The sequence below is a fragment of the Crocuta crocuta genome, unplaced genomic scaffold (genome assembly GCF_008692635.1).
Source record: "Crocuta crocuta isolate KB4526 unplaced genomic scaffold, BGI_CrCroc_1.0 scaffold841, whole genome shotgun sequence".
NCBI classification, from domain to species: domain Eukaryota; kingdom Metazoa; phylum Chordata; class Mammalia; order Carnivora; family Hyaenidae; genus Crocuta; species Crocuta crocuta.
The window spans coordinates 192,945-216,299 of NW_027531010.1; the positions used below are offsets into that span (position 1 = coordinate 192,945).

The following is a 23,355-nucleotide window of genomic DNA, read 5'->3' on the forward strand; positions in this document are numbered from 1 at the left end:
TACAAGATTATTTTTAGTCAGAATATAAGTTAATACTAGTGAGAGCGTATTCCACATGGCCCCACAATTCCACTACGTGTATCATCATAGCCCTTGAGTTCGTGGACTTTACCATTTTTTAAGTGCCACCATGTGTAGACACTTCATCTTATTTGATGGGAACTTTGAGGAAGATGTTATTATTTCCATTTTACACTCAAGAAGGCAGAGGCTCAGAGAGGTCAGCTACCTGCTCCGTGGGAGCCAAGGCAGGGTATGAACCCAGGACTTGGGAGCTGAAGGCTCATGCTCTTTACACTCTATTTCAGACAAATTTAGAATTCCTTCAGCATAAGACATTTATCACCTATGACTTACACTTATGAAAGGCAGTCAAAGTGGGCATTGAGACTTTGATGACTTCATTCCATAAGTATCTGTAACATACAGAGAGGAAAAACTTAAGAAAAAATCAACTACTGAATAGAAGGAAACATAACCAGGTCCTTAGCAATAAATGTAGATGGATGGGGTGGGAATAATCCCCATCGTTATTCAAATGCGAATAAAATTTACAAATATAGATTTTAAATGTACAATTTCTTTATTTACTAATCTTGAGATTAAAAGATGAAGGAATTATATGCTCATTAGCCTAAAAACCCTCCACTCTTCTACTGTCCTATCCCCCAACTTATTCTTAAAGGTGGGCCAGGGTTGCTTATCATACAGTGAACATCTAGCATCAGCTCTCCTATTTTGGTGGAAACTATGTCTGAATAAAGATAGATCGTCCTTTTATTTTTAAAATGTGAGTAACAAATATATATCTGATTATAAGAGAAATAATAGGATGTATACAAATTGCATAAAGGCATTTAAAAAACCACTGTGAAGCTAAAATTAGAAAATGCTGATTGTGCTTTTAACTGCATAGGTATCCAATGGCCACAAAAGAAAGCTCATGAGAATTCACATCCCTTAAATGCAGAACTCATAGTTAAGTTTTAGAAAAGTTCAGTGACATCTCTGAAATATCCATAGCAAAACATGTTGTCTATATACTTCATTATGCTGAATAATGAATTCATTATGCTAGAGTAGCTACTTAAAATATTGAACAAGTTTATAAGTATCTGAGCAATGATTGGCCAATCAAGTAAACTTGTTAAATATTCAATTAGTACATTTATCTTTTTAGCTAACGTGTAGCCAGTAAAACACAAACTTAAATTCAAGTACTGCCTTACTGGTTTTAGAGCAATCCTTTCTTATGGGACAACAATTTTAATATTCAGAGAAAGGAAAAACACCATGACTGTTAGTAAGGACTTATTTTTAAAATTGGGTGAATATTTATTTAACTTACAGAATTGCATTTTTTTCCTTAAAAAATAAGTATGTCAGGTTGTGTTTTTAGGTATAGCATTGCTTCACTTAAGACTTGTCTGGTGCCAGTGAAGGAACATATTTTATACTCAGTCAAGAGATTTTTATCAGTGCACTTAAAGGCAGCAGGGTGCATAATTAGGTGCGCCTGCCATCTGCGTAGCCTTCCAGGTGCAAGAGGCATTAGCTTTATTTAATATTACCACAGCATTAATTTTACTTCATTAATTTATGTCATTTTTCCTTTATTTCAAATTCAGATTGCCAAAGTAAAAGCATTGGAGGTGATGACCAACTGAATCCCAGTTTTAGAGCCTTATAAACAAAATTGTAACCTCATTAACAAGACTACTCTTAAGAACAGGAACTGACTGGCTTGCTTTCACGTTAAAAAAAAAAAAAAAAAGGAGGCTATAGAGAAAACATTCCTGAGTTTGGTATAATAGTTTTTCCAAAGAGGGAGTATATGGTGAGATCAGTATTTCTGGTGTAGGTGGCTCTAGAAAATACTGAATTACATAATGAAAAACATATTTTCTTTCAGTTCCTTTAAACAAAGAGTATCCACTGAATTATTACTCCCTTTCTAGCAAAGTGAGCAGGACTTTTGACCTTTGGTAGGCAAGAGTCTCTTGACAGAATAATAGAGTTTTGGCTTATAGTTACTTTATATTAATGGCAAATGACATTAGTTTTCCATTTAAAGTACTGAGATGTGGGGTGCCTGGGTGGTTCAGTCGACTGAGCGTCCAAACCTTGATTTTGGCTCAAGTCATGATCCCAGAGTTGTGGAATTCATTCAGTCCTTCATCGGGCTCAGCAGGGTCTCTCTCTCTCCCTCTGCCCCTCTCCCCTGCTTACACTCTCTCTCTAAAAAATAAACAAATAAATAAGTGCTGAGATGCATTTAAGTTAAAAATTAGTCTATATTTAAAAAAATATTTAGTAATTAACATTAGAGTTACATGAGGATATGATAGAAAACATGGGTTGTGTAGGACAACTGAAATTTCAGTGTGAGTTGATTTGCACCCAACTTTAGAAGAAGACAAGATTACACAAAAATGAAAACTGAAGGCTATTTAAGAAAGCTTCTAAATTTATATTACTCTGTGTCTACCGGGATATAACACACATGTACAACTATTACCATTTCTTGAGAGATTATCCCATGCAGAGTATCAATGTTTCATATAGAGTTAGCTGGATTTTCCAAAGGAAGGTCAATCTTGTTCCTTTGTGTTAATGAAGTTTAGGAGAGTGGAACTTTGAATGTCAAATACTTCAAGGTAGACTCAGGTAAAAAAAGAAAAATCATAATTTCTAGTACATCAATAAGAAAAGAAATGAGAGAAAAATTATGTTTTTCAAGGGTAAGTGTGCTTGTTTCTGAAAATATGTCCACAAGTAAAGAGGAGGAGGGTGGGCGAGGGAAGTAGAATGGATCACAAAGTATTCCCAAAGGATACACCTTCTGAAAAAATGCTCAGTGTCAAATGAATGAGTTGAAGCTCCTCTTAGAAGCCATCTAAAGCAGTCTTTTCATGGTAATACTTTTAGAAACTTCTAGAAACTTGGGGCACCTGGTTGGCTCAGTTGGTTAAGCGTCCGACTTCGGTTCAGGTCATGATCACATGGTTCGTGTGTTCGAGCCCCGCATCGGGCTCTGTGTTGATGGCTAGCTTGGAGCCTGGAGCCTGCTTCTGATCTCCTCTCTCTGACCCTCCCCTGCTCACGCTCTCTCTCTCTCTCTCAGAAATAAATAAAACATTAAAAAAAAAGGAAGAAACTTCTAGAAGCATTTGTAGTGAGAAAATTCTGAGATCATTACCACAGATTTGCCTCCTTTTGGACAGAATTCTTTTTAAGGGCCTACTACTGAACTTTCATTACTTCAACAGTAAGTACAGTCCTTAGACAAATAATACAATTTCTCCTAATTTACACCATAATGAACACTGTGAACTACTTACCTATATTTTGAAGGGGGAAAAGCAATAGCAATATCAAATATACAAAAGTCACTTTTAAAACATTTGCTCTGCCTAGTTTTCATGCTCTTTCATTTAGGAAACTTCTTGCTGCTGATCTTTTTTTTTACCTTTTGAGGTAACAGAGGCCAATCCCACTTTACAAATAACTCTCTTTAGAAAGGGGCAAAGCTAAACATTCTCTGTAGAGAAAACTGAGGAACATCTTTCCACAAATCAAATGCATTCCAGAAAACTTGTCACTGACATGAAACAACACACCAGGGCTACTGAAAGCAGGTGATGATAGTTCGGACATTCCCACACCTAGACCAAATATGAAGAAAGGCACTAAGTCACCACACGCTAGTCTCAGACAATAGGCTCCCTGACCAGAACGAAGGCAACCTCGTACAGTACTCTTCGTAGCAAGGAAGGGCTTCCTTTGCTTCATCAAACCAATCAAAATCTGCCTTATCAAGATTCCCAAAAACAAGAACTTGTCCTCTTATGTTTCATGAATTATAGCTTTCATGTTTCCACTGTTTCTGATGTAGAGCCTACTGACTTGCTACACCACATTGCTACTCCCACAGCTACAAACCCTGCTGAAACTAAACATATCATTATTATTTTTCTCATGGTTACAGTATTGTTATCATCACCATCATCATCTTTTTGGAGGGTCACAAAGAGCACCAGAAATGGGTAGTATTCTCCAGCATGACTTAATCACACAAGCGATTATACTGTACCTATGATGGGCAATCCAGGGTCTTGAGTGTACATGACATTAACACAACTATGTTCAAGTCCTCAAACTCTTTGTTCACTTTGTTCCTTCACCACAGAGAACTCTTGGCTCTTGTATTTACAGAAAATAGTAACAGAGGAAGCATAAGCCTTTCTCATTTCTCTCTAATGCTGATGAATCTATATTCCTCTTAATCTCTCTTCCTCCTCCCTTTCTCTTTCATGTGCTGACTCTATGTTAATTAGTAGCAATTTCAGGAGGGGTGCCTTTCCTGTGTTTTTTTAATATCCCTACAGTGGCATACTCTCATACTCATTGTTTATTTTTTAAAATATTTTATTTTTGAGAGAGAGTGCATGCGAGTGGGGGGAGGGGCAGAGAGGAAGGGCGGGGACAGAGGATCCCAAGTGCTTGCACTGACAGCAGTGAACCTGATGTGGGGGCTCAAACTCAGGAGCCAAAGCGTTGAGATCATGACCTGAGCCAAAGTCAGAAGCTCAACCAACTGAGCCACCCAGGCGACCCTACACTGTTTCTTTTTTTGCATCTAATATGAATGCTTGCAGTCAGCTAAGTAAAACAGTATTAATGCTATGAAATGAGTCAGGGCCTAGAATTTAATCAGGTTCAGGCTCAACCAACACGCACAGTGCATCTCCTGTTAGCAGGTACAGTGAGAGTAGCTGTGAATGTAAAAACATCGAAGCACTGACATTAGTGCTCCAGGGACTCCATAACAAGGTACCACAAACTGGGTGAATTGTAACAACAGAGATTTATTCTTTCACAGATCTGGAGGCCAGAAGTCTGAAATCAAGTGTCAGTAGGGGCCACTTCCCTGTGAAGACCCTAGGGAAACATTGTTCCTTGTCTCCTCCAGCTTCTGGTAGACCCCAAGATGGTTTCTGGTTTGTTTCTTGTCCTATCTTTACATGGCCTTCCTCCCCAATGTCTGTGACTCTCTATGGCATTAAGGATTGAGAGCCCTCTGTAATTCAGCATGATCTCAACTAACTGTATCTGCAAAGACCCTTTTGCCAAGTGAGATCACATTCTGGGGTTCCTTGTAGCTACGAATTGTGGGGAGAAACAACTCAGACAAGTACAGGCACTTATCAGGGTCTGCTCTCCTTCAGGTACCCCACATATTTACTCATGCGTTAATGTGGTTGGTTAAGCTACTCCCCTAGAGTCTACCATGATGTGTAGGAAAAGAATACCTCCTGAACTGCCCATGCTGTGTGGTTTTGTCAATTTTGTATTAGAATCACGGAATTCTTATTTGTTAGCACAAGACGCAAGCTCTGAGATACAATAACCCATCACTTTACAGATGAGGTGAGTCAGACAGAATGCAAACGTTCATTAGCTAATTAGTGACAGAACCAGAACAAACATTCCCCAAATCCTTCCTCAGTGTTCAAATCTGACTTTTCATGTCTATTAGTATAAATAACTTTCATTATGCCTTTTTCCATCTGAGCTCATTGTAGGGCTTGACTACCCCCAAGAACAGCTTCTCATATTACTGCATTAATACAGCACCTCAGAACAACATAGACACAGGACACTTCTCTTTCTTCAATGTTGATTGCCCCCTACCACTCTGGGAGGAGTCTATGGATCTTCAGTATTGGTAAAAATTCTGGATGTAAAAAACACAGAGCTTTTTCATAATGATGTTGTCCAAACTTCCTCTGACTGTAACTATGGACACCATATGTTCAGTTAGACAGGCTAAAAACCAATTTTAAATTGTCAATCTTGAACAATATAATGAAGCTTTTTCCCAGGGAAAAGAACAGAAAATACGCCTGTTTCTTTATTTGTGCACCATGAAACTTATTTATTCACTCCAATTCTGCATTTACACAAAAGTGCTGTAATAAAATATCTGTACACTACTTCTGTTACAAATATAGATAATATTTAAAGTGACTTCATATATTCTAATGTAGGAGTTTCACGCTCTAAAATGGGAATGAACACATGATAATTCCTTACCAGTTGTCTCAATAAACAGCTCCATCTGTTTCCCTTAGTCTTAAACTATTGTATTATAAGATGTTAATATAAGGCAATGAAATGAAGTTATGTTAATCCCCTTAATTTTTCTATCAATTTACTAATGGCACGCAACCAAAATAATTACTAACACATTGCTTTTTTCTCTGTCATTAAGATTAATAGTAATTGAAAACCAATTGCACAGCGTGCTAACACATTTTTAGTGTTGCATCGGTTAAAACCAGCATTAAAGATTCTGAGAGACTTCTGTGTTCCTCCATGGTTAGTGTGGCTGCGTTCTAGTGAAACTCCAGTCAACAGTGGGTGGCAACACCACTGTACTTGTAGAAACATGAAAATATTTTGTAACAGGTCAAAATAAAAATGAACATCGAGATTTGTATCAAATATTTTCATTACGAATTTAGGGACACTTTCATACAACTGCTATTGACTCCATCTCAGAAACCCATTTTAGGATAAAATATATGTGTATTTGAAAGGTGAGGAGGTGCAACTTTTCTATAATATTCAAATATTTTAAATACTGAGAGTATTTTTAAAGATTTTCAATAGGAAAATTGTTTCATTTAGAAATGGGGAGAGGAGTTGAAATGACAAAATGAGGCATTTTTTATAAAACTTGAGATTTTCTTCTTTATTTTATATTTTCAATCTTGCCCTAATTTATTAAAGCCATTTTTCTCAGGTTAGCTTTAGAATTATTTTTTTCTCTACTAACCAGTTCAGCATATTGTTATTTTCTGCACATGTGATGACAAACTGTCAGACATCTTTACAAAGAAAGGCTGGATTTACCTATGCACACACAGTCCTTCTGTTTAAGTTTATGTTCACAAAATCCAAGGAGAAAGGAAAAATGACACTAGGTGGTAAGAAAATTATTTCCACATGAGAAAAACAAACTTAAATGGTACTTTTCCCCCCACCCAGAGTTTTGAAGAGCCTGCTGAAGACAGCACAGGGAAAGGTGTCCTCAAGACCAATTCCATTCTCTCCGTGGTGCGGGATGTGAGCAAAGGGTTGAGTTGGCTCAACTCTGCGGTAGATTCAGGAGAGAACCATCAAAGTGACAGTTCCTTTTGTCCGCTTAAGGATGGCAACAGCTTCTTCATGGGTCACCCCTTCCAGACTCTGCCCATTGACGGCAATGATCTGATCACCCCTTTTGAGACGCCCATCTTCCGACGCTGCTCCCTGCAATTATAAAGTAGGCTTCTTTGCTTCTCAAAAAAGACTGCCTCGCAGCTACACAACAGAAAAAAGATCTAAACAAGAATGTAAATTGCTCTGCATGTGCACACACATTGCTCTGGAAGCTCCATGGGTACTCCCTAGCCATTAAGCAATGACGAACATACACAAAGGAGGCCTTGCTCCTGCATGATTTTAGCACTGAGATTCCAATTTTAGAGAGAATTCAGCAGTCAACAGATTAGTTGGATGGTTTTTGGCTGTTCAGCACAGCAGTTGGTGGGAACTCAAATTAATAAAGAATATTTGGGAATTTGCCTAGCAGGAATGATTTCATAGAATCCAGGATTTTTTATCCTGTCAGGAAGGCCTACAGAAGACGACAAAGGATTAGATGTGAACAAAAGCAGCTTTGCAGGACAAGGGCACCGGGCCACGGAGCCCGAAGGTCTGCAGGAGCAGGAAGCCCACATGCATGCTGACAAGGGCAAGGCAGGGTCCAAGTCCTACTAATTCTAAATGTAATTCTTTCTGTGGCTTTGAATAGGCCGCTCAGGCTGCTGGTTCTTTTACTTCCTGAGGATACGTGCAGTCTTCATTTTTCTTACGGGCCTTAAATGATTAAGATGAAACACACACACTGCTGTTTGAAAAAGAATCTCATCTTAAGGCATGCTTATAGTAGGCAATTATGCAATTAAATATAAGATTAAAAATATGGAAAAGTTAATGAGGAATCCATAATGATGAAATTCTTAAAATATGTTCTAACTAGCATGCCTTAAATAAATTGTTCCCAGGCTGAGGAAAAGGACTGCATGAGTCTTCTATTCACTGACAAATGCTGTTTGTATTTTTGGACATACCAATGGCTTTTTAAAAAAAATCTCGTAAATTAAGCCTATAACTAGGTTGCTGTAGATACAGCACTTTAAATTGGTTAAAAATAATAATTCTTTTTTCAAAATAATGGAATAAAACCTCAACACATAGTCACTTTCAAGGACCACAGGGATATGCTAAAGCCGTATCGAACTGTTCAAAGGACTGGCCATTAAGAGTTGCCCTTTGCACTGTAAAATCTTGAGATTCCTCCAGATTTTCTCCTGTTGGAAATTATCTCCCATTTCGCAGCTCCTGAAAAATATGTCTTAAGAACATATTACTAATATTATATGGGTTTGAATTATGTTAATAGCATCAATGTTGTGATAAGCTTATTCTAAACATCCTTAAATTAGAACACTTACTGTTATCATTACAACTACACATATATTTCTTAAGAGAATGAATTCCCGGACTACAAAATAGCTGATTTGCAGCAGGTGATATAGCTTCTGGATACTCTGCAATTTTTTTAGTTGTTACTTTTCTATTTTATTCAATAAAATTAAACTACAAAATAAATGCCCTATTAGATATTATTGAATCTGTGAATCTATTTTAGGTACTTTTGTGTCTATTTAGTATCTCACAACAAAAAAAAAATGCAAAGAAGAATAAATGGTAGCACTCTACAGCATATATATTTAAAATAACCTGCTTTTGAAAGACATTCAGTCATAGGCAACCTGTTTTCAAAGGACAAAAAAATCAAGCTTTACTGTCTAACTAAGGTTCATTAATATTTTTATTGCATATTGTCAAGAGTTCCTACGGAATTTCAATTTGAGGCTCTTTTCCTTTAAACATAACTATGCCTCAAATTGGACAAAAATATTTAATGACCTGTTCCTGAAGGGAGTTCCAAAAGAAAATGATCAACTGTTAACCATTTGGCGTTACCTCAGGCCATAAACTAATAAGCCAGCTGCTGACCACTATTAATGAACGTTTAGGGGGAAGAGGGCGGGTGATATTCGCAAGCTTACCTTCGCAAACACGGTTTTAACATAAATGGGTAGGTCTCCATGAGGGCTGCCATATCCTCCTACTATACTGAAGCCTAAGCCATCTGGTCCTCGGTCTAGTGTAATAGATTTACACTGAGGAGGCCTATAGCAAATGAAAGGGAAAAAAAGGGTTTTCTGATTTTTAAAATCCAATCTGTAAGTTATGGATTATCTGACATCCACCTAGAACTAGTACAATTCTCTGTGCTAGTGACAATGAGTATATTACAGGTAATTTGGGGAGGCTTAAACCATCAGTGCACGCTGTGCTCAGTATTTTAAATTTACATAATCTGCCAAAATCCTACTTAACACACCCTAATTCTATTACTCATTTACAGTTCCTTTACACTAACATGTTCATGACATGATCTCACTGCATGCATGCACATTCTTTTTCCCATTTATTTAAAGGGAGAAGGCTAAGTATAGAGGACTACTGTGGAAAAGGCATAAACATCAGTATTTTAATAATTAATAATTCAATCAATTGATAATTAAATTATTTAAAAGATTTTAATATGCTCCTCTCTTCCCCACTTTTTAAAAATTTTTTCTTTAATGTTTATTTATTTATGAGACAGAGACAGAGTGCAAGCAGGGGAGGGGCAGAAAGAGAGGAAGGCACAGAATCCGGAGCAGGCTCTAGGCTCCAAGCTGTCAGCACAGAGCCCCACACAGGGCTTGAACTCACCAGCTGGGAAACCATTACTTGAGCTGAAGTCGGATGCTTAACTAACTAAGCCACCCAGGTGCCACTCTTCCCCTCTCTTCATGTTCTAATTCTTTTGTACCACCTGTTGGAGAATCTGTGAATTTTTTAATCAAAATGATGATTTATTAAATGAGCTAGAAATATTGGAATTGAAAAGGGACAGATTTGATCTGTTCCATGTCACACAGGGTAGTGACATAAGACTAAAATGTTCCCCCCAAAATTCAGGGTCGTGGCATGCTAACTATCTATGCTTGATAAACCGAACCCACACCATAATTACCTGACAGTTTAGAAACACTTGGTTTTTGTACTTCACACCTTGTCTCCTAGTTTTTCACCTTGAGGTGAGTGGCAGGGACATAGAAACCTTAACGTGAGCTCACCCTAAGTCATCCTGAAACATACTGCTTGATGTGAGCCCCGTGAAGGAGAGACTGGAACCGGCCAGCTCCTGCTGATGACTTGTGACCACGCTCACATCTCCTCCAGCAACTACCTGTACACAGGAGAGACAGAGACAGAAACACATGCTCAGGGGGCCAGGGACACATCAGTGATTCTTCTTCAAACAGTGTTTGGATTAAAACATGTACTTTATCGTCCACTTCAATCATTTCTGTTACCTTCATACACAACCAAAGAGAAAGAAATTTCACAAGGTCCAGAGGCCTCTTTGGCTGACAGTAAAAGTACTTTAGTAATTCAATTCTACGGAGTTCTTAGATGCTTTTCAAAGGTGGACTCATATGCAATTATTTGTTAAAGATCTTTAGAATACAAAGCCACTCACACCACTTAATATTCCAGCAATTAACTGTTCACCGCTAAGGCCTTGTATATCTCTCTTTAGATATAAAGTAGGAAGCAATAAATGCATCAGATAAAATGTTTCTTACAGACTTTCTTGGAACTCTCGATGTAATCATCTGTGTTCAAGGGAAATATTAAATACAAAAGTAACAGGAGATTTAAGCACTTTTACTGCTTTAATGTTAAAGCTCAGGTGTCAGGTGAACCACATTATGAAGAGTGGTAGGGACACCAACTCTTACCTGCATTTCAATGGAGCCAGAGGCATTTTTCAGTAAGTTTACTGCTTGGGTGTGAGTCATCCCCTCAGTGGATGTGCCACAGATAGTGACAATCCTGTCCCCAACCTGCAAGGGAGAAAAGAATACAGCCTTCTGCTAAGGCGGCCATGTAGAGTGAGATCCTGAGACCTAAACTGTCATTTCCTTCTCTGCTTTGAACACCACATATACAGTACTCTCAGCAACTGAAATACAATTGAGGGAACCACTCATTTCAAGAAGTAGTGATGGTAAAAGGAAGTGGTATATAATGACTGAGTTCTATAGCCTCTGAGGGAAAGGGGAAACTTGCTCATCTCTTCATTTCTCCTGGGCAGGCACTGCTTCCTACTAAAGAATAAAATATCTGGTATCACAAAAAACCATATTTTTTGGACATTATTATTATATACACTAGCTGTGTCTCTAAGTCAGGGGTTGGCAAACGGTGGCCTATAGGCCACGTGTGGCCCACTGCTTGCTGTGGTGGACAAAGTCTTCATGGAAGACAGCGTGCTTAGTGCTTGCACAGGGCAGGGATGACTGGCTGCAACAGACACCATGCGTCCCACAAAGACAAAAGTATTCACTATGGGCCTGCACAGGAAGGTTTTCTGCTTTGTGCAACAATCATTTTTTAAGTGTCAGTCACAAACTTAGGTATCAAAAGAGATTGAATTATTTCTAGTTTAGAGACTATTAATTTTTTTATAGTTTATTTATTTTTGAGACAGAGAGACAGAGCATGAGTAGGGGAGGGGCAGAGAGAGAGGGAGACACAGAATCCAAACCAGGCTCCAGGCTCTGAGCTGCCAGCACAGAGCCTGATGTGGAGCTCAAACCCACGAACCATGAGACCATGACCTGAACTGAAGTCAGACGCTTAACTGACTGAGCCACCCAGGGGCCCCATTTAGAGACTATTTAAACTAAGACATGGCTATGTTTTGTGACCCTTTTTGACATATGAGGCCATACAGATTGCACTTATAGAGACTTTAATGGAATATTCACATGATTTTAGGGATGGACATTTAGTGTAAATTTCATCATACTGTTCTATATTAGCATAATCCCTCAAGGTTGAAGCAAGTTTTGTACAGTTTTACAACATAGGTCACATTTATAGTAAACTTCTTCAAGACTGAATATCAATTGCAACCTACATGATAGTTTTCAATTTAATAAAGTTAAACTGACATTTCAGCCAATGACACATGTAAGGAAGAACTTCACTTCATACTGGTGTACCGAAAACACTGTTTTCTTTTAACTTCTTTCACAGAGCCTCAAACAAGTAAAAGTATTAAGAAACAATGTTAAATCTTCTCAGCTCATCTACTTGTCAATTTGCATACAGAAGCAAATTCTCTTCACCTTTTACTCCACAGGAGCCCTGCTGTGGCCAGACTAGCAGATTTAAAAGCAGAATGAGACATTGAAAACTGTCTGCCATTGCCGGGAGGATTCAAAAGGTTTATAAAAACTTCTGCCAGATTTGCGAGGGCCGCCAGGGTTATTAGTAGAACTTACTCTGAGTTTCTGGGTCTGAGCTGCAACTCCATTTGGGTGCATCATTGCAATAAATATAGGGACATCACCAAGAGGGCTGCCCACTCCTCCAGCAATGCTGATTCCCAGGGAGTCAGCAGGCCCCTGCCATGGAAGAGATTAAAATATTTTTTTGGTCAATGTGGAATTTTAAATTGATGCTTGGTTTCTTTGGCACAATATTCTCTGGTTCACTCAGGTCTTCGAGGTGTGAGGAAAATAAAGCTCCAAGAAAGCTGCATTACTTCATATGACACAGGTCCTTAGCATTACTTAGGAAAATGAGCATCTTGCCAGGAAATAAAAGAAATTAAAACACACTAAATGAAAATCATGTGGTGGGGGTGATGGAAAGAAACAAGGTAAACCGGTGAAGTAAAAGACCCCAATTTTGGAATAAGAGAGGTCTGTATTCAAAGCCAGGGACCCACACTTCCAAACATTGGGACCTGACCAAGTTCAGCCCTCTTAATCAGTCACTAGACTTCACTGATGAAATGGAGATTCGAGCACCCCTCAAAAAAGGGCTGGAGAAAATATTAAATGAGACAATGATAGCATGATGTGTCTACAAGAATGTTCAGTATACAGCAAAGGCTCAATAAATTGTAGCTGCTTTTATGTTTTCTCTGGTGGATGGCTGTCAGGGAAATCTGTTTCATAAGCATTAAGAAATACCTGCTGAAGGCAAAGCCTCACTTATCAGTATGGCAAGCAAGAGATGGGGTGACTGTGTGGGGCTCAGTGGATGCCAGTTTTGGTAATATAGGATATGCCAAAATAGATTTTTCAAACAAGGTCCTGAGGCCCAGAAATTCAGTGAAGACTGCATTGTGCTATTTTCCACTGTATACAGGACACAATTTTTCAGATGGCGTCATACAACAGGAAGACAACTAATAGGAAGAGATATGCACATGCCTCTGAAGTTCCAAAAGAGTTTATATGGTTTTCTCTTATCCAAGTTACCCTTTTTATTTCTTTTCTTTTCAAAAATTTTTAATGTCTATTTTTTGAGAGACAGCATGAGTGGGGGAGGGGCAGAGAGAGAGGGAGACACAGAATCTGAAGCAGGCTCTGGGGTCCAAGCTGTTGGCACAGAGCCTGATGTGGGGCTTCAACTCACAAACTGTGAGATCATGACCTGACCAGAAGTCCAACACTTAACTGACTGAGCCACCCAGATGCCCCATTACCTTTTTTATTTCAACTGTTCTTAATCCCTGTATTTCAGATGCCACTGTAAAGGTGAAAAAAGAATAGGGTTATTAAATTATTATTATTATTTTTTTAAATGTTTTATTTATTTCTAGGAGAGAGAGAGAGAGAGACAGTGTGAGCAGGGAAGGGTCAGAGACAGAGGGAGTGACAGACTCTGAAACAGGCTCCAGGCTCTGAGCTGGCAGTCAGCACAGAGCCTGATGCGGGGCTCGAACCCACGAACCGTGAGATCATGACCTAAGCGAAAGTCGGATGCTTAACCGACTAAGCCACCCAGGCACCCCAGGTTATTAAATTATTTTTATGTTCAATTAAATTTTAGTCAATGCCTGAAGTTGGATGTGATTAAATGAGATACACTTTTTTTTTTTTTTTTTGGTTTGTGGTTTCTTTTGTTGTTTGTTTTTTTTGAGAAGAGGTGCTCAAAGTTGCCGGTATACATGGTTGAATCCATCTTACATAGGGACTCTTTATTTTTCCAGTTGGAAAAATGTGCACACCATCCCATTTCTTCCTTCTTATTTATTTTTTATTTATTTCTGAGAGAGAGACAGCATGAATAGGGGAGGGTCAGAGAGAGAGGGTGATAGAGAATCTGAAACAGGCTCCAGGCTCTGAGCTGGCTGTCAGCACAGAGCCCAACATGGGGCTCGAACCCACAAACCGTGAGATCATGACCTGAGATGAAGCCGGACGCTCAACCGACTGAGCCATCCAGGTGCCCCATCTTCCTTCTTATTTTAATCATTGATTATATAACTGCATAATCCACCCTGAATGAGGCCAAGGACAGAATAAGCTTTGGACAGAAAGACACATGTGCACAGTTGAGAAAAATAAAGTCATGGACACATTAAAAGGAATTCATGGACTTAAGTGGCTAAATTTCTAAAATATTAGTCACACTGTAAACAGAGGCTGCCATATGGTTGGTTCTTCAATTTGAACAACTTTCAACCAATGCTCCAAGCCACTAATCCCTCTGCATCATGATTTCATGTAATTAAAACACAGGAAGATCATATTAATTTTCTCAATCAAAATTTTTGCAGTCTTCATGGAAAAGAAGGATTCACTTAATGGTATCTTCTGAATTACTGGTGTTAGATTAAACAGAAAATGGAAATGAAAATCAAGTGCACCAGTCTGCTTAGTACGAAAAAAATTACAGAATCCTGATTCTAATGTTTAGCTTAGTCTCATAGAAAAAACATAAGTGGAAAAACTGCTGAACAACAAAGGCACAGCTTCACACTGTTCAGTTTTGTTGATGCTATACCTTGGCACCTATATTAGGGTATGGAAATGATTTAGGGAGAGAGCTCAGAGGTAAGAAGAAAGAGGGGAAAAAAAGTGTTGGTTACCCAAATTCAAAGCAGTAAATCATGTTTAAAATGCCAAACCAATCTTACATGCATTCTTCTTCAAACTACTTTCCAGTGACTCGGATGTACTGGATCCAGAAAGTGGAAAAGTGAACGATGATAGGCTGCCTTCACTCATCTACAAACACACAATAATTATTCTAGAAAGTTGTGGAAGTAAAACACTCCCTAAATAGATTTCAATTCTTTTAATGCATCTAGAGAGAAACACCTTTTAAACAGTGGCATTTGATAATTAGAAGGGCACTTTAAACAGGTTCTATTTTTTTTCCCATATTATAGAAGAATTTTCCTAGTGGCAAAAATAAACAGAAGCTAAAAGAATAGATGAGACTAATTCCAACCCAGCTAAAATTTTAGTGGATTTTCTTAATCTCATTCAAGCGAACCCTCTTTAGATGGAAACGGATGTTGTACATAGACTGGGGCTTATGCAAACTGTAAAATTAGGGCCCACCAACTGGAGATGAATGGTAGTCCTGAAGAGGTGAGTAAGGGGCTTTTACAGACCAGTTGATGGACGTGGGCCTCCGTCCTCAGAAGACAACTGAGAAGAGGGGCTTGGCATCATGAACTAATGTGGTGGTGAGCTTCTACAGTTCAACTTGAATGGGAGTTTTTCTGCTGAATGTTGATAAATGTTTGTTATAAATACTTAAAAAATATATCATTTGGTAGGCTTTACATATATTAATTGGTTAATGTATGTAATTATAGAAACAGAAAAGAATGGTTGACATCAAGTTCCTTAGAATGACTTACAAACTAGTCAAGAGCCACACCTTGTTTACCTGTCCCTCTCAGCAGTGCTTCTCTCTACCTTGGACTCCACACCTCACTCCACTGAGCCAGAGGGCCAGGCCTAGGTACACCCCCCTGGGCAGCCTCACCATTGGGGCCATTTGCTGAGTCCCTTTGGCATGTGAACCGCATCACTCAGATGAATCCCACAGCTACCCACCTGGCTGCTTTGAGAAGGCCTCCTCTCTGAATGGAATGGACCCGCTTTGATTCTTCCAACTTCCAAGGTTACTGTGCCCAGGGAACACTGAGAGAGTGGTTGTTTTATAAAAATGTTTAATTAAATGCTCCATTTATCCTCAGCAGTACATAATACACTTTAAGCCTAGGGTTTTGAAAGGCACCCTACTTTTGGGGTTTTTACAGTCAAGGAGGCCTCCAATTCTTTGTGGAAAGAGACTTTTCTAAAACATAAAACTAGTAACAACAAGTAGCAGCAGCAACACCCAGTATCTGTCTCACGATCTCGTGATTTACATGGAGACTATTTCTGCTGAGGAAGAGACATGGAAAATCGAGCCGTCATCTCAGGAAACATACTGGTTCAGACAGGCCAAGTGTGCTATCTAACTCAGGGGCCAATAAACAAAACAGAAACAACAAAACAACTATGTCCTTATTAGCTAAGTGGGCAAACTCTATTGCCACATTGGACCTGAACCTATTCTACAACATTGAAATAAGCCACATTGCTATAAACATAAAATAAGAATGAAGACAACTTCCCTGTGGCCTTTGACAGATAAATCACAGGTGTGCAAAAGACACTAGGTGGTCTAATGTGAGAGAGCAATGAGCTATTCAAGATCTTGGGCTTTTAGAGTTACATGCACTGGTTTAAATCCTACTGTGATTCAGTAGCTATCTGACCTCAATGGTTGTCCACCTTGACAAGGCCTTTCTGTGACACTTAATGACAGAAAATACATACTATAATAAAACGTTATTACATACGACTCAGAAACTGTCACTAAGAATGGGTCTTATCTGAGATAACATTTTAAATAAAGAGAATTCAGTGCTTATTGAATGTGGTAGCCCAGTCAGCCTTTCCTCCTTCTCTCACACCCTGCACACTTGCGGTTGGCATGAGGTTTACCTTCAGCAAAGCGGCCACAGCTTCCTGGGTGGCATTGCGGACATCTTCCCCATTCACTGCCAAAATCTGGTCTCCCTGTGCCAGCCTCCCGTCAGCGTCTGCAATCCCTCCTTTGACAATGTCCGACACAAATACTCCGCTATCACTTCTGCAAACAGAATTTTGAATTGAACAGGGATGTTTTTCCGCCACTGGAATAGAATGCTTACTTTTTGAAAAGAGAACATTTTTTAACTAAAAACTTGACTTCTATTTTTATGACTAAAAAAAGCTTGTTTTCAGCAACACAGGGGAAACATTATTGGAATTATTTTCTAGGATAATAGCTTATGTCTTATAGTATTTCATGGATTAAACCTATGTTTCATAAGCATATTTATTCTTCAATAGTTATATAGTGTGAGTTGAAATGGGTACTATTATTTTCTCATTTTATGGGTCACAGTCACTACATAGCAAAAATGGGAGTTTAGAGTCAGTTCCTGGGTGCTAAGTCTGTTTTTCTTTCTATAGAATAATGAGGTCCTGGATGAATATTGAGCTGTGGCAACATAAATATGTTGGTATTATTATCAACATCATTAACATTACTGAAAATAAATAGCGGGGTGCCTAGGTAGCCTCCACTTCAGGCTCTGCGCCAACAGCTCAGAGCCTGGATCCTGCTTCGGATTCTGTGTCTCCCTCTCTCTCTGCCCCTCTCTCACTCACACTCTGCTTCTTTCTCAAAAATAAAATAAAAACATTAAAAAAAAAAGAAAATAAATACTGAATATGTACCCCAAACTGAAACTATCTGCTTAAGTATCATTGCTGTGATGTCTTTTATTTGAAATGGATTACTATCATGGATCTAACTTTCATGCAAGATGGATTTATGCAAAAAGAATACTAATCTTATTCCAACCTTCCTTTCATTCATAAAACTATAAACAAACCAGCACTTTCTTGCGGAGATAAAAGATAACCGTAAGTAGAAATGTGCAGTGAAAGTGCAGTCACGCTGCTGCTTGCCAGGGTCAGAACCTCAAATGCGCCATTTCCCTATCTGATCCTCTGCTTTCCTATCTTTAGCATAAAGGCGTTGGAACTTACTGGATTATGAATTGGTAGATATTACTTATCTATAAATATTTAAATAACTTAGGTACTAAATTTATATATATATTCACCAATTTACCACCTGGCCTCTTACTTCCGATTCCCTTCTGATGGCATGCTTCTGTTCAAGCCAGTCCTCCCTAGAATGTCCTCCCCTCCTTGCACATAGACCAACTATCACTCATCACTTTCAGCCTCAGCTCGGGCACCTCTTTTCTGAGCAGGTTCTCTAATCTGCTTCCTCAAATAGTCACTTGTCCCTTTATTCTCTGCTGCCACAGCTGCCCCACAGTACAGTCTGGTCACTCATCAATGGAATCCTTCTTAGCAGGAACATATTTCATTCTCGTTTACCAAACCATTGAGTTTTTTGAGGCCAGAACTATGTCTTATTTAACTCTGTTCCCCAGAACCTAATGTCTTCCCTGGCACAAGCAAATGCTGGAGAAATACCAAACATCTTTTTGTCTAGCACCTTCAAGAGCCTCCAAAGTACTAACTTATAAAGTTCAAAAGCAAGGTCTTTTGATGCTCCGTTACTGAGTGGGCTGACAGCAGTGGCCCACTGAACACCAGAGTCTGGGAGAGAGTCCACTACTGCTGACATTCTTTAAAAGAATTGACATTCAATCATTTCCCAAAGGTCAGTCCATTTGCCCTCTTTGGTCATACCTTTTCCCAACAATACTTAATCCCAGGCCTTTCCCCGGCTTCTTGTGTAGCTCAATAGTGAGGGTGTCACACACATGTTCCTCCTTGTAGGGGGCTTCATCTCTGTAGAGTGTCAGGCGCACTCTGTGTGGTGTCTGTCTCAGGACATTTATTGCTTCATCATGTGTGGCCTTTCTCAAGTCAATTCCATTCACCTGGACAGACAGAGGACACTGTGAGGAACCAGGTGAGTCAAATAAAGAAAAGGCAAGAACGGAGGGGGACTGAGGGGGAGAGGAAAGGAGGAAGAAAGAGGAAGTGAAAGAAACAGAGACCACCCTCCCCAGAATATCTCTTTCTTTGTTAATTATAAAGGCATTCTGTACCTCTAAAATCTGATCTCCAGCCCAAAGTCTCCCGTCTTTACATGCCGCTCCTTCTTCATAAACCTCATGGATAATAATGGCACCCTAAGGGTCCAAACAAAACACACTCATGCTTTATCCCATTCTCCCTAGGAGTGATGAGCAGAAATAAAAGCAGAACACACTGTACTTTTAAAGATAATGCTAAGGGTTATATACTCACTGGATCCATAGTGAGTCATAAAATTTCACAGAAAAGTGTAATGCAATTTTTGTAAAAGACTCCAAGAAGTTTTAGTTTTTCTAACGATAAGGAGGTTTACAGAAAAAATTATGAACCATATAAATCATACATCTTTCTTATCTGCAAATGAAAATGAGAGATATACATCATTTTTACTAGCCACAAATACAATTACTAGATTTTAATAGATGTTTAGAAAATTTTGTTTATAATTATCTAATTTTTCAGACTCCTCTCAATACGGGTTTAACCCCAACTATATCCCATCAGTAAAAAGGAAATTAAAATATAGCAAAGACTGGTAAACTGATGGAACTGTTTTGATCCTAAAAGTCACAATCACAAGTGTAACTATCTTACTGAGTCAGTATTCACTTTCTCCAATAAAAATCCCAGTACTACATTTCTGGTATTTGCTCTACAAATTAAAATAACAACGAATGATGCATTTGTCTAAACCTTTATATTTCATTTAACAAAACTGATTAAAACCTCCCCAGGAGGGAACTCTCAGGGTGCACTGGATGGGCTGCCTGTGGAACGAAAGCATCTCTGTGTATCTGCGTGTCCTCACCAGCAGAGTGTCGGAGCCACCAACAATGCTCAGGCCCAGCCCTGTTCGCCCTTTGGAAATCTCAATTGTTGTTTCACAGCCTGGGATGATGGGGCAGGTTGCAGGATCAGAAGCAAAGATTGCTGGTGTTGATGATCTGCTTGTACCTAAAATATATTAAACATGAAATAAGATACAAATTAAATAGAGGGTCTATAAAGCAAACTCACTACACTGGTTGCCTTTGGGGGATGGAAAAGAAAAAGGGTCCAAGATTGGGACAGAGAAACTTCAAATTTACCTTAATCTTTTAGGTATATTTAAAAAAAAAATCAAACAAAATGATTATATCATCATTAATTTAGGGTGGTGGGTGCCAAGTTACTTTCTGCACTATTGTGTATTTTCTAAATCACTCGAGATTATATGCATAAAGGACCAAGAACAGAGAGTTGAACTGATCCTGTAGTTTCATGTTGATAGTCTACATTTCACTAAAGCCAAAAAAACTTCATATGAAATTATGATTTGTAAAACTCAGAACTGAGATATGTGGCAGTAAACTAAAAACACATTCTGGGAAGACCAGAAAAACAGAAAGCACATCAGTAATTCTAGGCATGGTGCTTCAGGGCTTTTTATGTTTTTGTTTTTGTTTTCCTTTTCTTATTCTAGAGCACCTCTTCTTATACAATCAGATCTGTGCCTATGTGTACCAGGATTTAATATCTGAGTTTATTAAAAGTCAGGGGAGCCCCTCCCCAAGCAGTTTGTTTCTTGGTGTTTCATGTGATTTTATAAACTCAGATATTAAATCCTGGTGCATATATGCTCAGGACTGAATAGATAAGAACAGATTAGGAGAAAACAAGAATATAATTTCACACCTTGTTTTATGAGAGCCTTCATATCATATATTTTATGATATCCCAAAGAGCATACAACAAACATGATGTTTTGAAAAAACATCGAGCCCTGCATTGGGCTCTGTGCTGACAGCTCATAGCCTGGAGCCTGCTTTGGAATCTGTGACTTCCCCTCTCTCTGATCCCTGCCCCACCCCGTCCCACATCACGCTCTGCCTCTGTGTATCAAAAAATACATGTTAAATTTTTTTAAATAAAATTTAAAAAAAAATGAAAAAGTTAATTAAGACACTCAATGACTAGTTTAAGACATGAGATTCTCTTTAGGAAATCAGAGACACACTAATTCTTGCTCCTGAAATAGTAAAAGCAGGTGTAAGATGTTTTCTTTTATGTTACACTTTCATTTAGCATTTCCTATTTTTATAGACAGTGCTAGTAGAGGATTGACAAAAAAATTGAAAAATGATAAAATTTCGGTAAAACCTCTTAACATTTCAGTGAATTACCCAGTCTTTCTAAATAAAGGATTAGTTTCATCAGATATGTATTAAGATTTTTTTTGCCTAACTATATCATATATGTTTTAAAAACTACTGTTTCCCTAACAACCTGTCAAAAGAATGTTTCAAACTAGAAGCCAAAAGATTTTTTTTCTCCCATCACAGAAAACACCTATGTGTTTAAGTATTTTTTCAATGTTGCAAAGCTTGAAATTTACTGTTTTATTACAGTTAGTATAATTGTTGTCAAAAAGTAACTTAAAGGAAGGATTTGCCTCAATATGCCAGACAATGGCACACACCAGTCTCATTCCATGGTCCACATACAACCACTTCATCTATTTTGATGGGATCTATTACATGAAAATGACAGAATGCAGATCAATTACGCTTACCACAGCAATAACTAGCATTTTTAAGAGTTTATGGTAATGCCAGGCACTGGTGATTCCATAGGTCAAGAGGTATCACTGTAGCCATTTTACAGATTAGATCACTTGAGGCTTTAGAGAAGTTAAATTATTCGTTCAATATAGAAAAAGGGATGTTCCAAATGATGTTGTTACTTCATTAGTCAAATACCCAGAATCACAGGTACCTTCAGGAAAAGATCCTTGGAGAGCAAAGAGTGTCACTGCCTTGCTGCACAGAGGAAGGAGATGAGGCTCAGAGCAGCTGGATGGATTTCCCTGCCTAGAAGTCCAGCACTCTTTCTTCAGGAGCCCTCTCTTTATACCATCTTGTCACCAAAGCATTCCCTGTCTATGGCCTTTCAAACAGTGAGTTACATACAGGCAGGTGGCTCCCAGCGGAACCAGCTGCTGAGGTCAGGTGCACCACACAAGCCCTTACTTCGGATGGACTCCAGTTCCGGGGACTCAGAAGGTGGCGGCATTGCAGACAAGGAGCTGTTCTTTTCTCCACCGGCTGTCCCAGCTGCTGAAGCAATAGCCTGGGAGTCTGGATTCTCAGCACGAATGGTAAGTTTCACTGTTGTCTTTGCTGTTTTCAAAAGGCTAATGAACTGGCAGGGTGGCAGTTAGATATGGCAGGGAAACAAAATTCAAGAGCGAATTAGTAGACATACCAGTAAGTCACTATTATAGCTGGAATCTCTTTTTTTGTCAGAACTTGAGGAGTCAAGAAAGAATGGTTGTAGTTTTGTTCTAGTTTCTCAGCTACCTGATATTAAGGCCACAGTTAATTTTATTGGAAGTCTAGTTGTGGACATATTCTTCATGCAAATACAGGGCTTTAAACTTTACATTCCTAATTAATCTCATCCATTTCTTTGGATCCCTACAACTTTAGAAGGTATATGGGGTATTTCACCTACTTCCTGATTCTTCTGAGAATGAAACAGCTTATACAGACATTTTTAATAAGTGGAAACCCGTTAAAAGCAGAGTAAGGAAAATTATGCAACAAAGAATCAAGCCAAAGGAAAAGTGAGAACACAGGCATATGGGTTAAAGGGTCCAACCTTAGACAATTATTAAAACTGAATTTAAAACATGGGTTAAGCTTCTTGCTGGCCAATGTAGAAATAAAAATATTTGCACACCAAATCTCAACAGAAACACAGCTTTTTTCCTAGCACTTATATACGAAAGGCCTCAAGTGAGTTTACTAGTTAAGTATTATCACTTCTGAGGAGGAGGAAACTCACAGATAACTGTTTAATCCCAATAAAAGTAATGCATTTAATAACTGAGTCTGTTTATAAACCAATAGACATAGTGGATATTTACTGGAGCAAATATTCATAAAAACTCCTTTGGTCTTAATGCTAAGTTTATCTTTATTTAGAAATTCAAGTTTTTCTAAGGGAAAATGGAAATGATATTAATCAGAAACACCCACTGAACACTGGATTTACTAGGCAAGAGAAAGTATCTCATCATTTGATTGGAAAATAGAAGTTGAAGAACTTCCAAACAATCTCTTCTCTTTCTTAACGACATCCGTCTAACATAGCTACATGGTTCCAAATCCTTATGATCACATACACACAGACAAAT

General features: G+C 38.5%; 1 protein-coding gene across 10 annotated transcripts in view; it reads right to left on the reverse strand.

Annotated features, from left to right (window-relative positions):
• Positions 1-5,926: 5,926 nt before the first annotated feature.
• The window catches only part of MPDZ (multiple PDZ domain crumbs cell polarity complex component), a 130,991-nt gene continuing 113,562 nt past the window's right edge, over positions 5,927-23,355 (reverse strand). For 9 of the 10 annotated variants that reach the window (XM_077770833.1, XM_077770830.1, XM_077770825.1 and 6 more), the window contains 13 exons: positions 22,187-22,358; positions 19,987-20,132; positions 19,190-19,273; positions 18,825-19,018; positions 17,052-17,199; positions 16,113-16,199; positions 15,179-15,269; positions 13,742-13,785; positions 12,528-12,650; positions 10,977-11,081; positions 10,308-10,420; positions 9,186-9,309; positions 5,927-7,317 (listed from right to left, as the gene is read on the reverse strand). In XM_077770833.1, coding sequence (XP_077626959.1) covers positions 7,171-7,317; positions 9,186-9,309; positions 10,308-10,420; positions 10,977-11,081; positions 12,528-12,650; positions 13,742-13,785; positions 15,179-15,269; positions 16,113-16,199; positions 17,052-17,199; positions 18,825-19,018; positions 19,190-19,273; positions 19,987-20,132; positions 22,187-22,358 — 1,578 coding nt within the window. In that variant the 3' untranslated portion in view covers positions 5,927-7,170. Of the gene's footprint in view, positions 8,465-9,185; positions 9,310-10,307; positions 10,421-10,976; positions 11,082-12,527; positions 12,651-13,741; positions 13,786-15,178; positions 15,270-16,112; positions 16,200-17,051; positions 17,200-18,824; positions 19,019-19,189; positions 19,274-19,986; positions 20,133-22,186; positions 22,359-23,355 lie in introns of all 10 variants that reach the window. The other variant, XM_077770827.1, reaches the window with a different exon arrangement.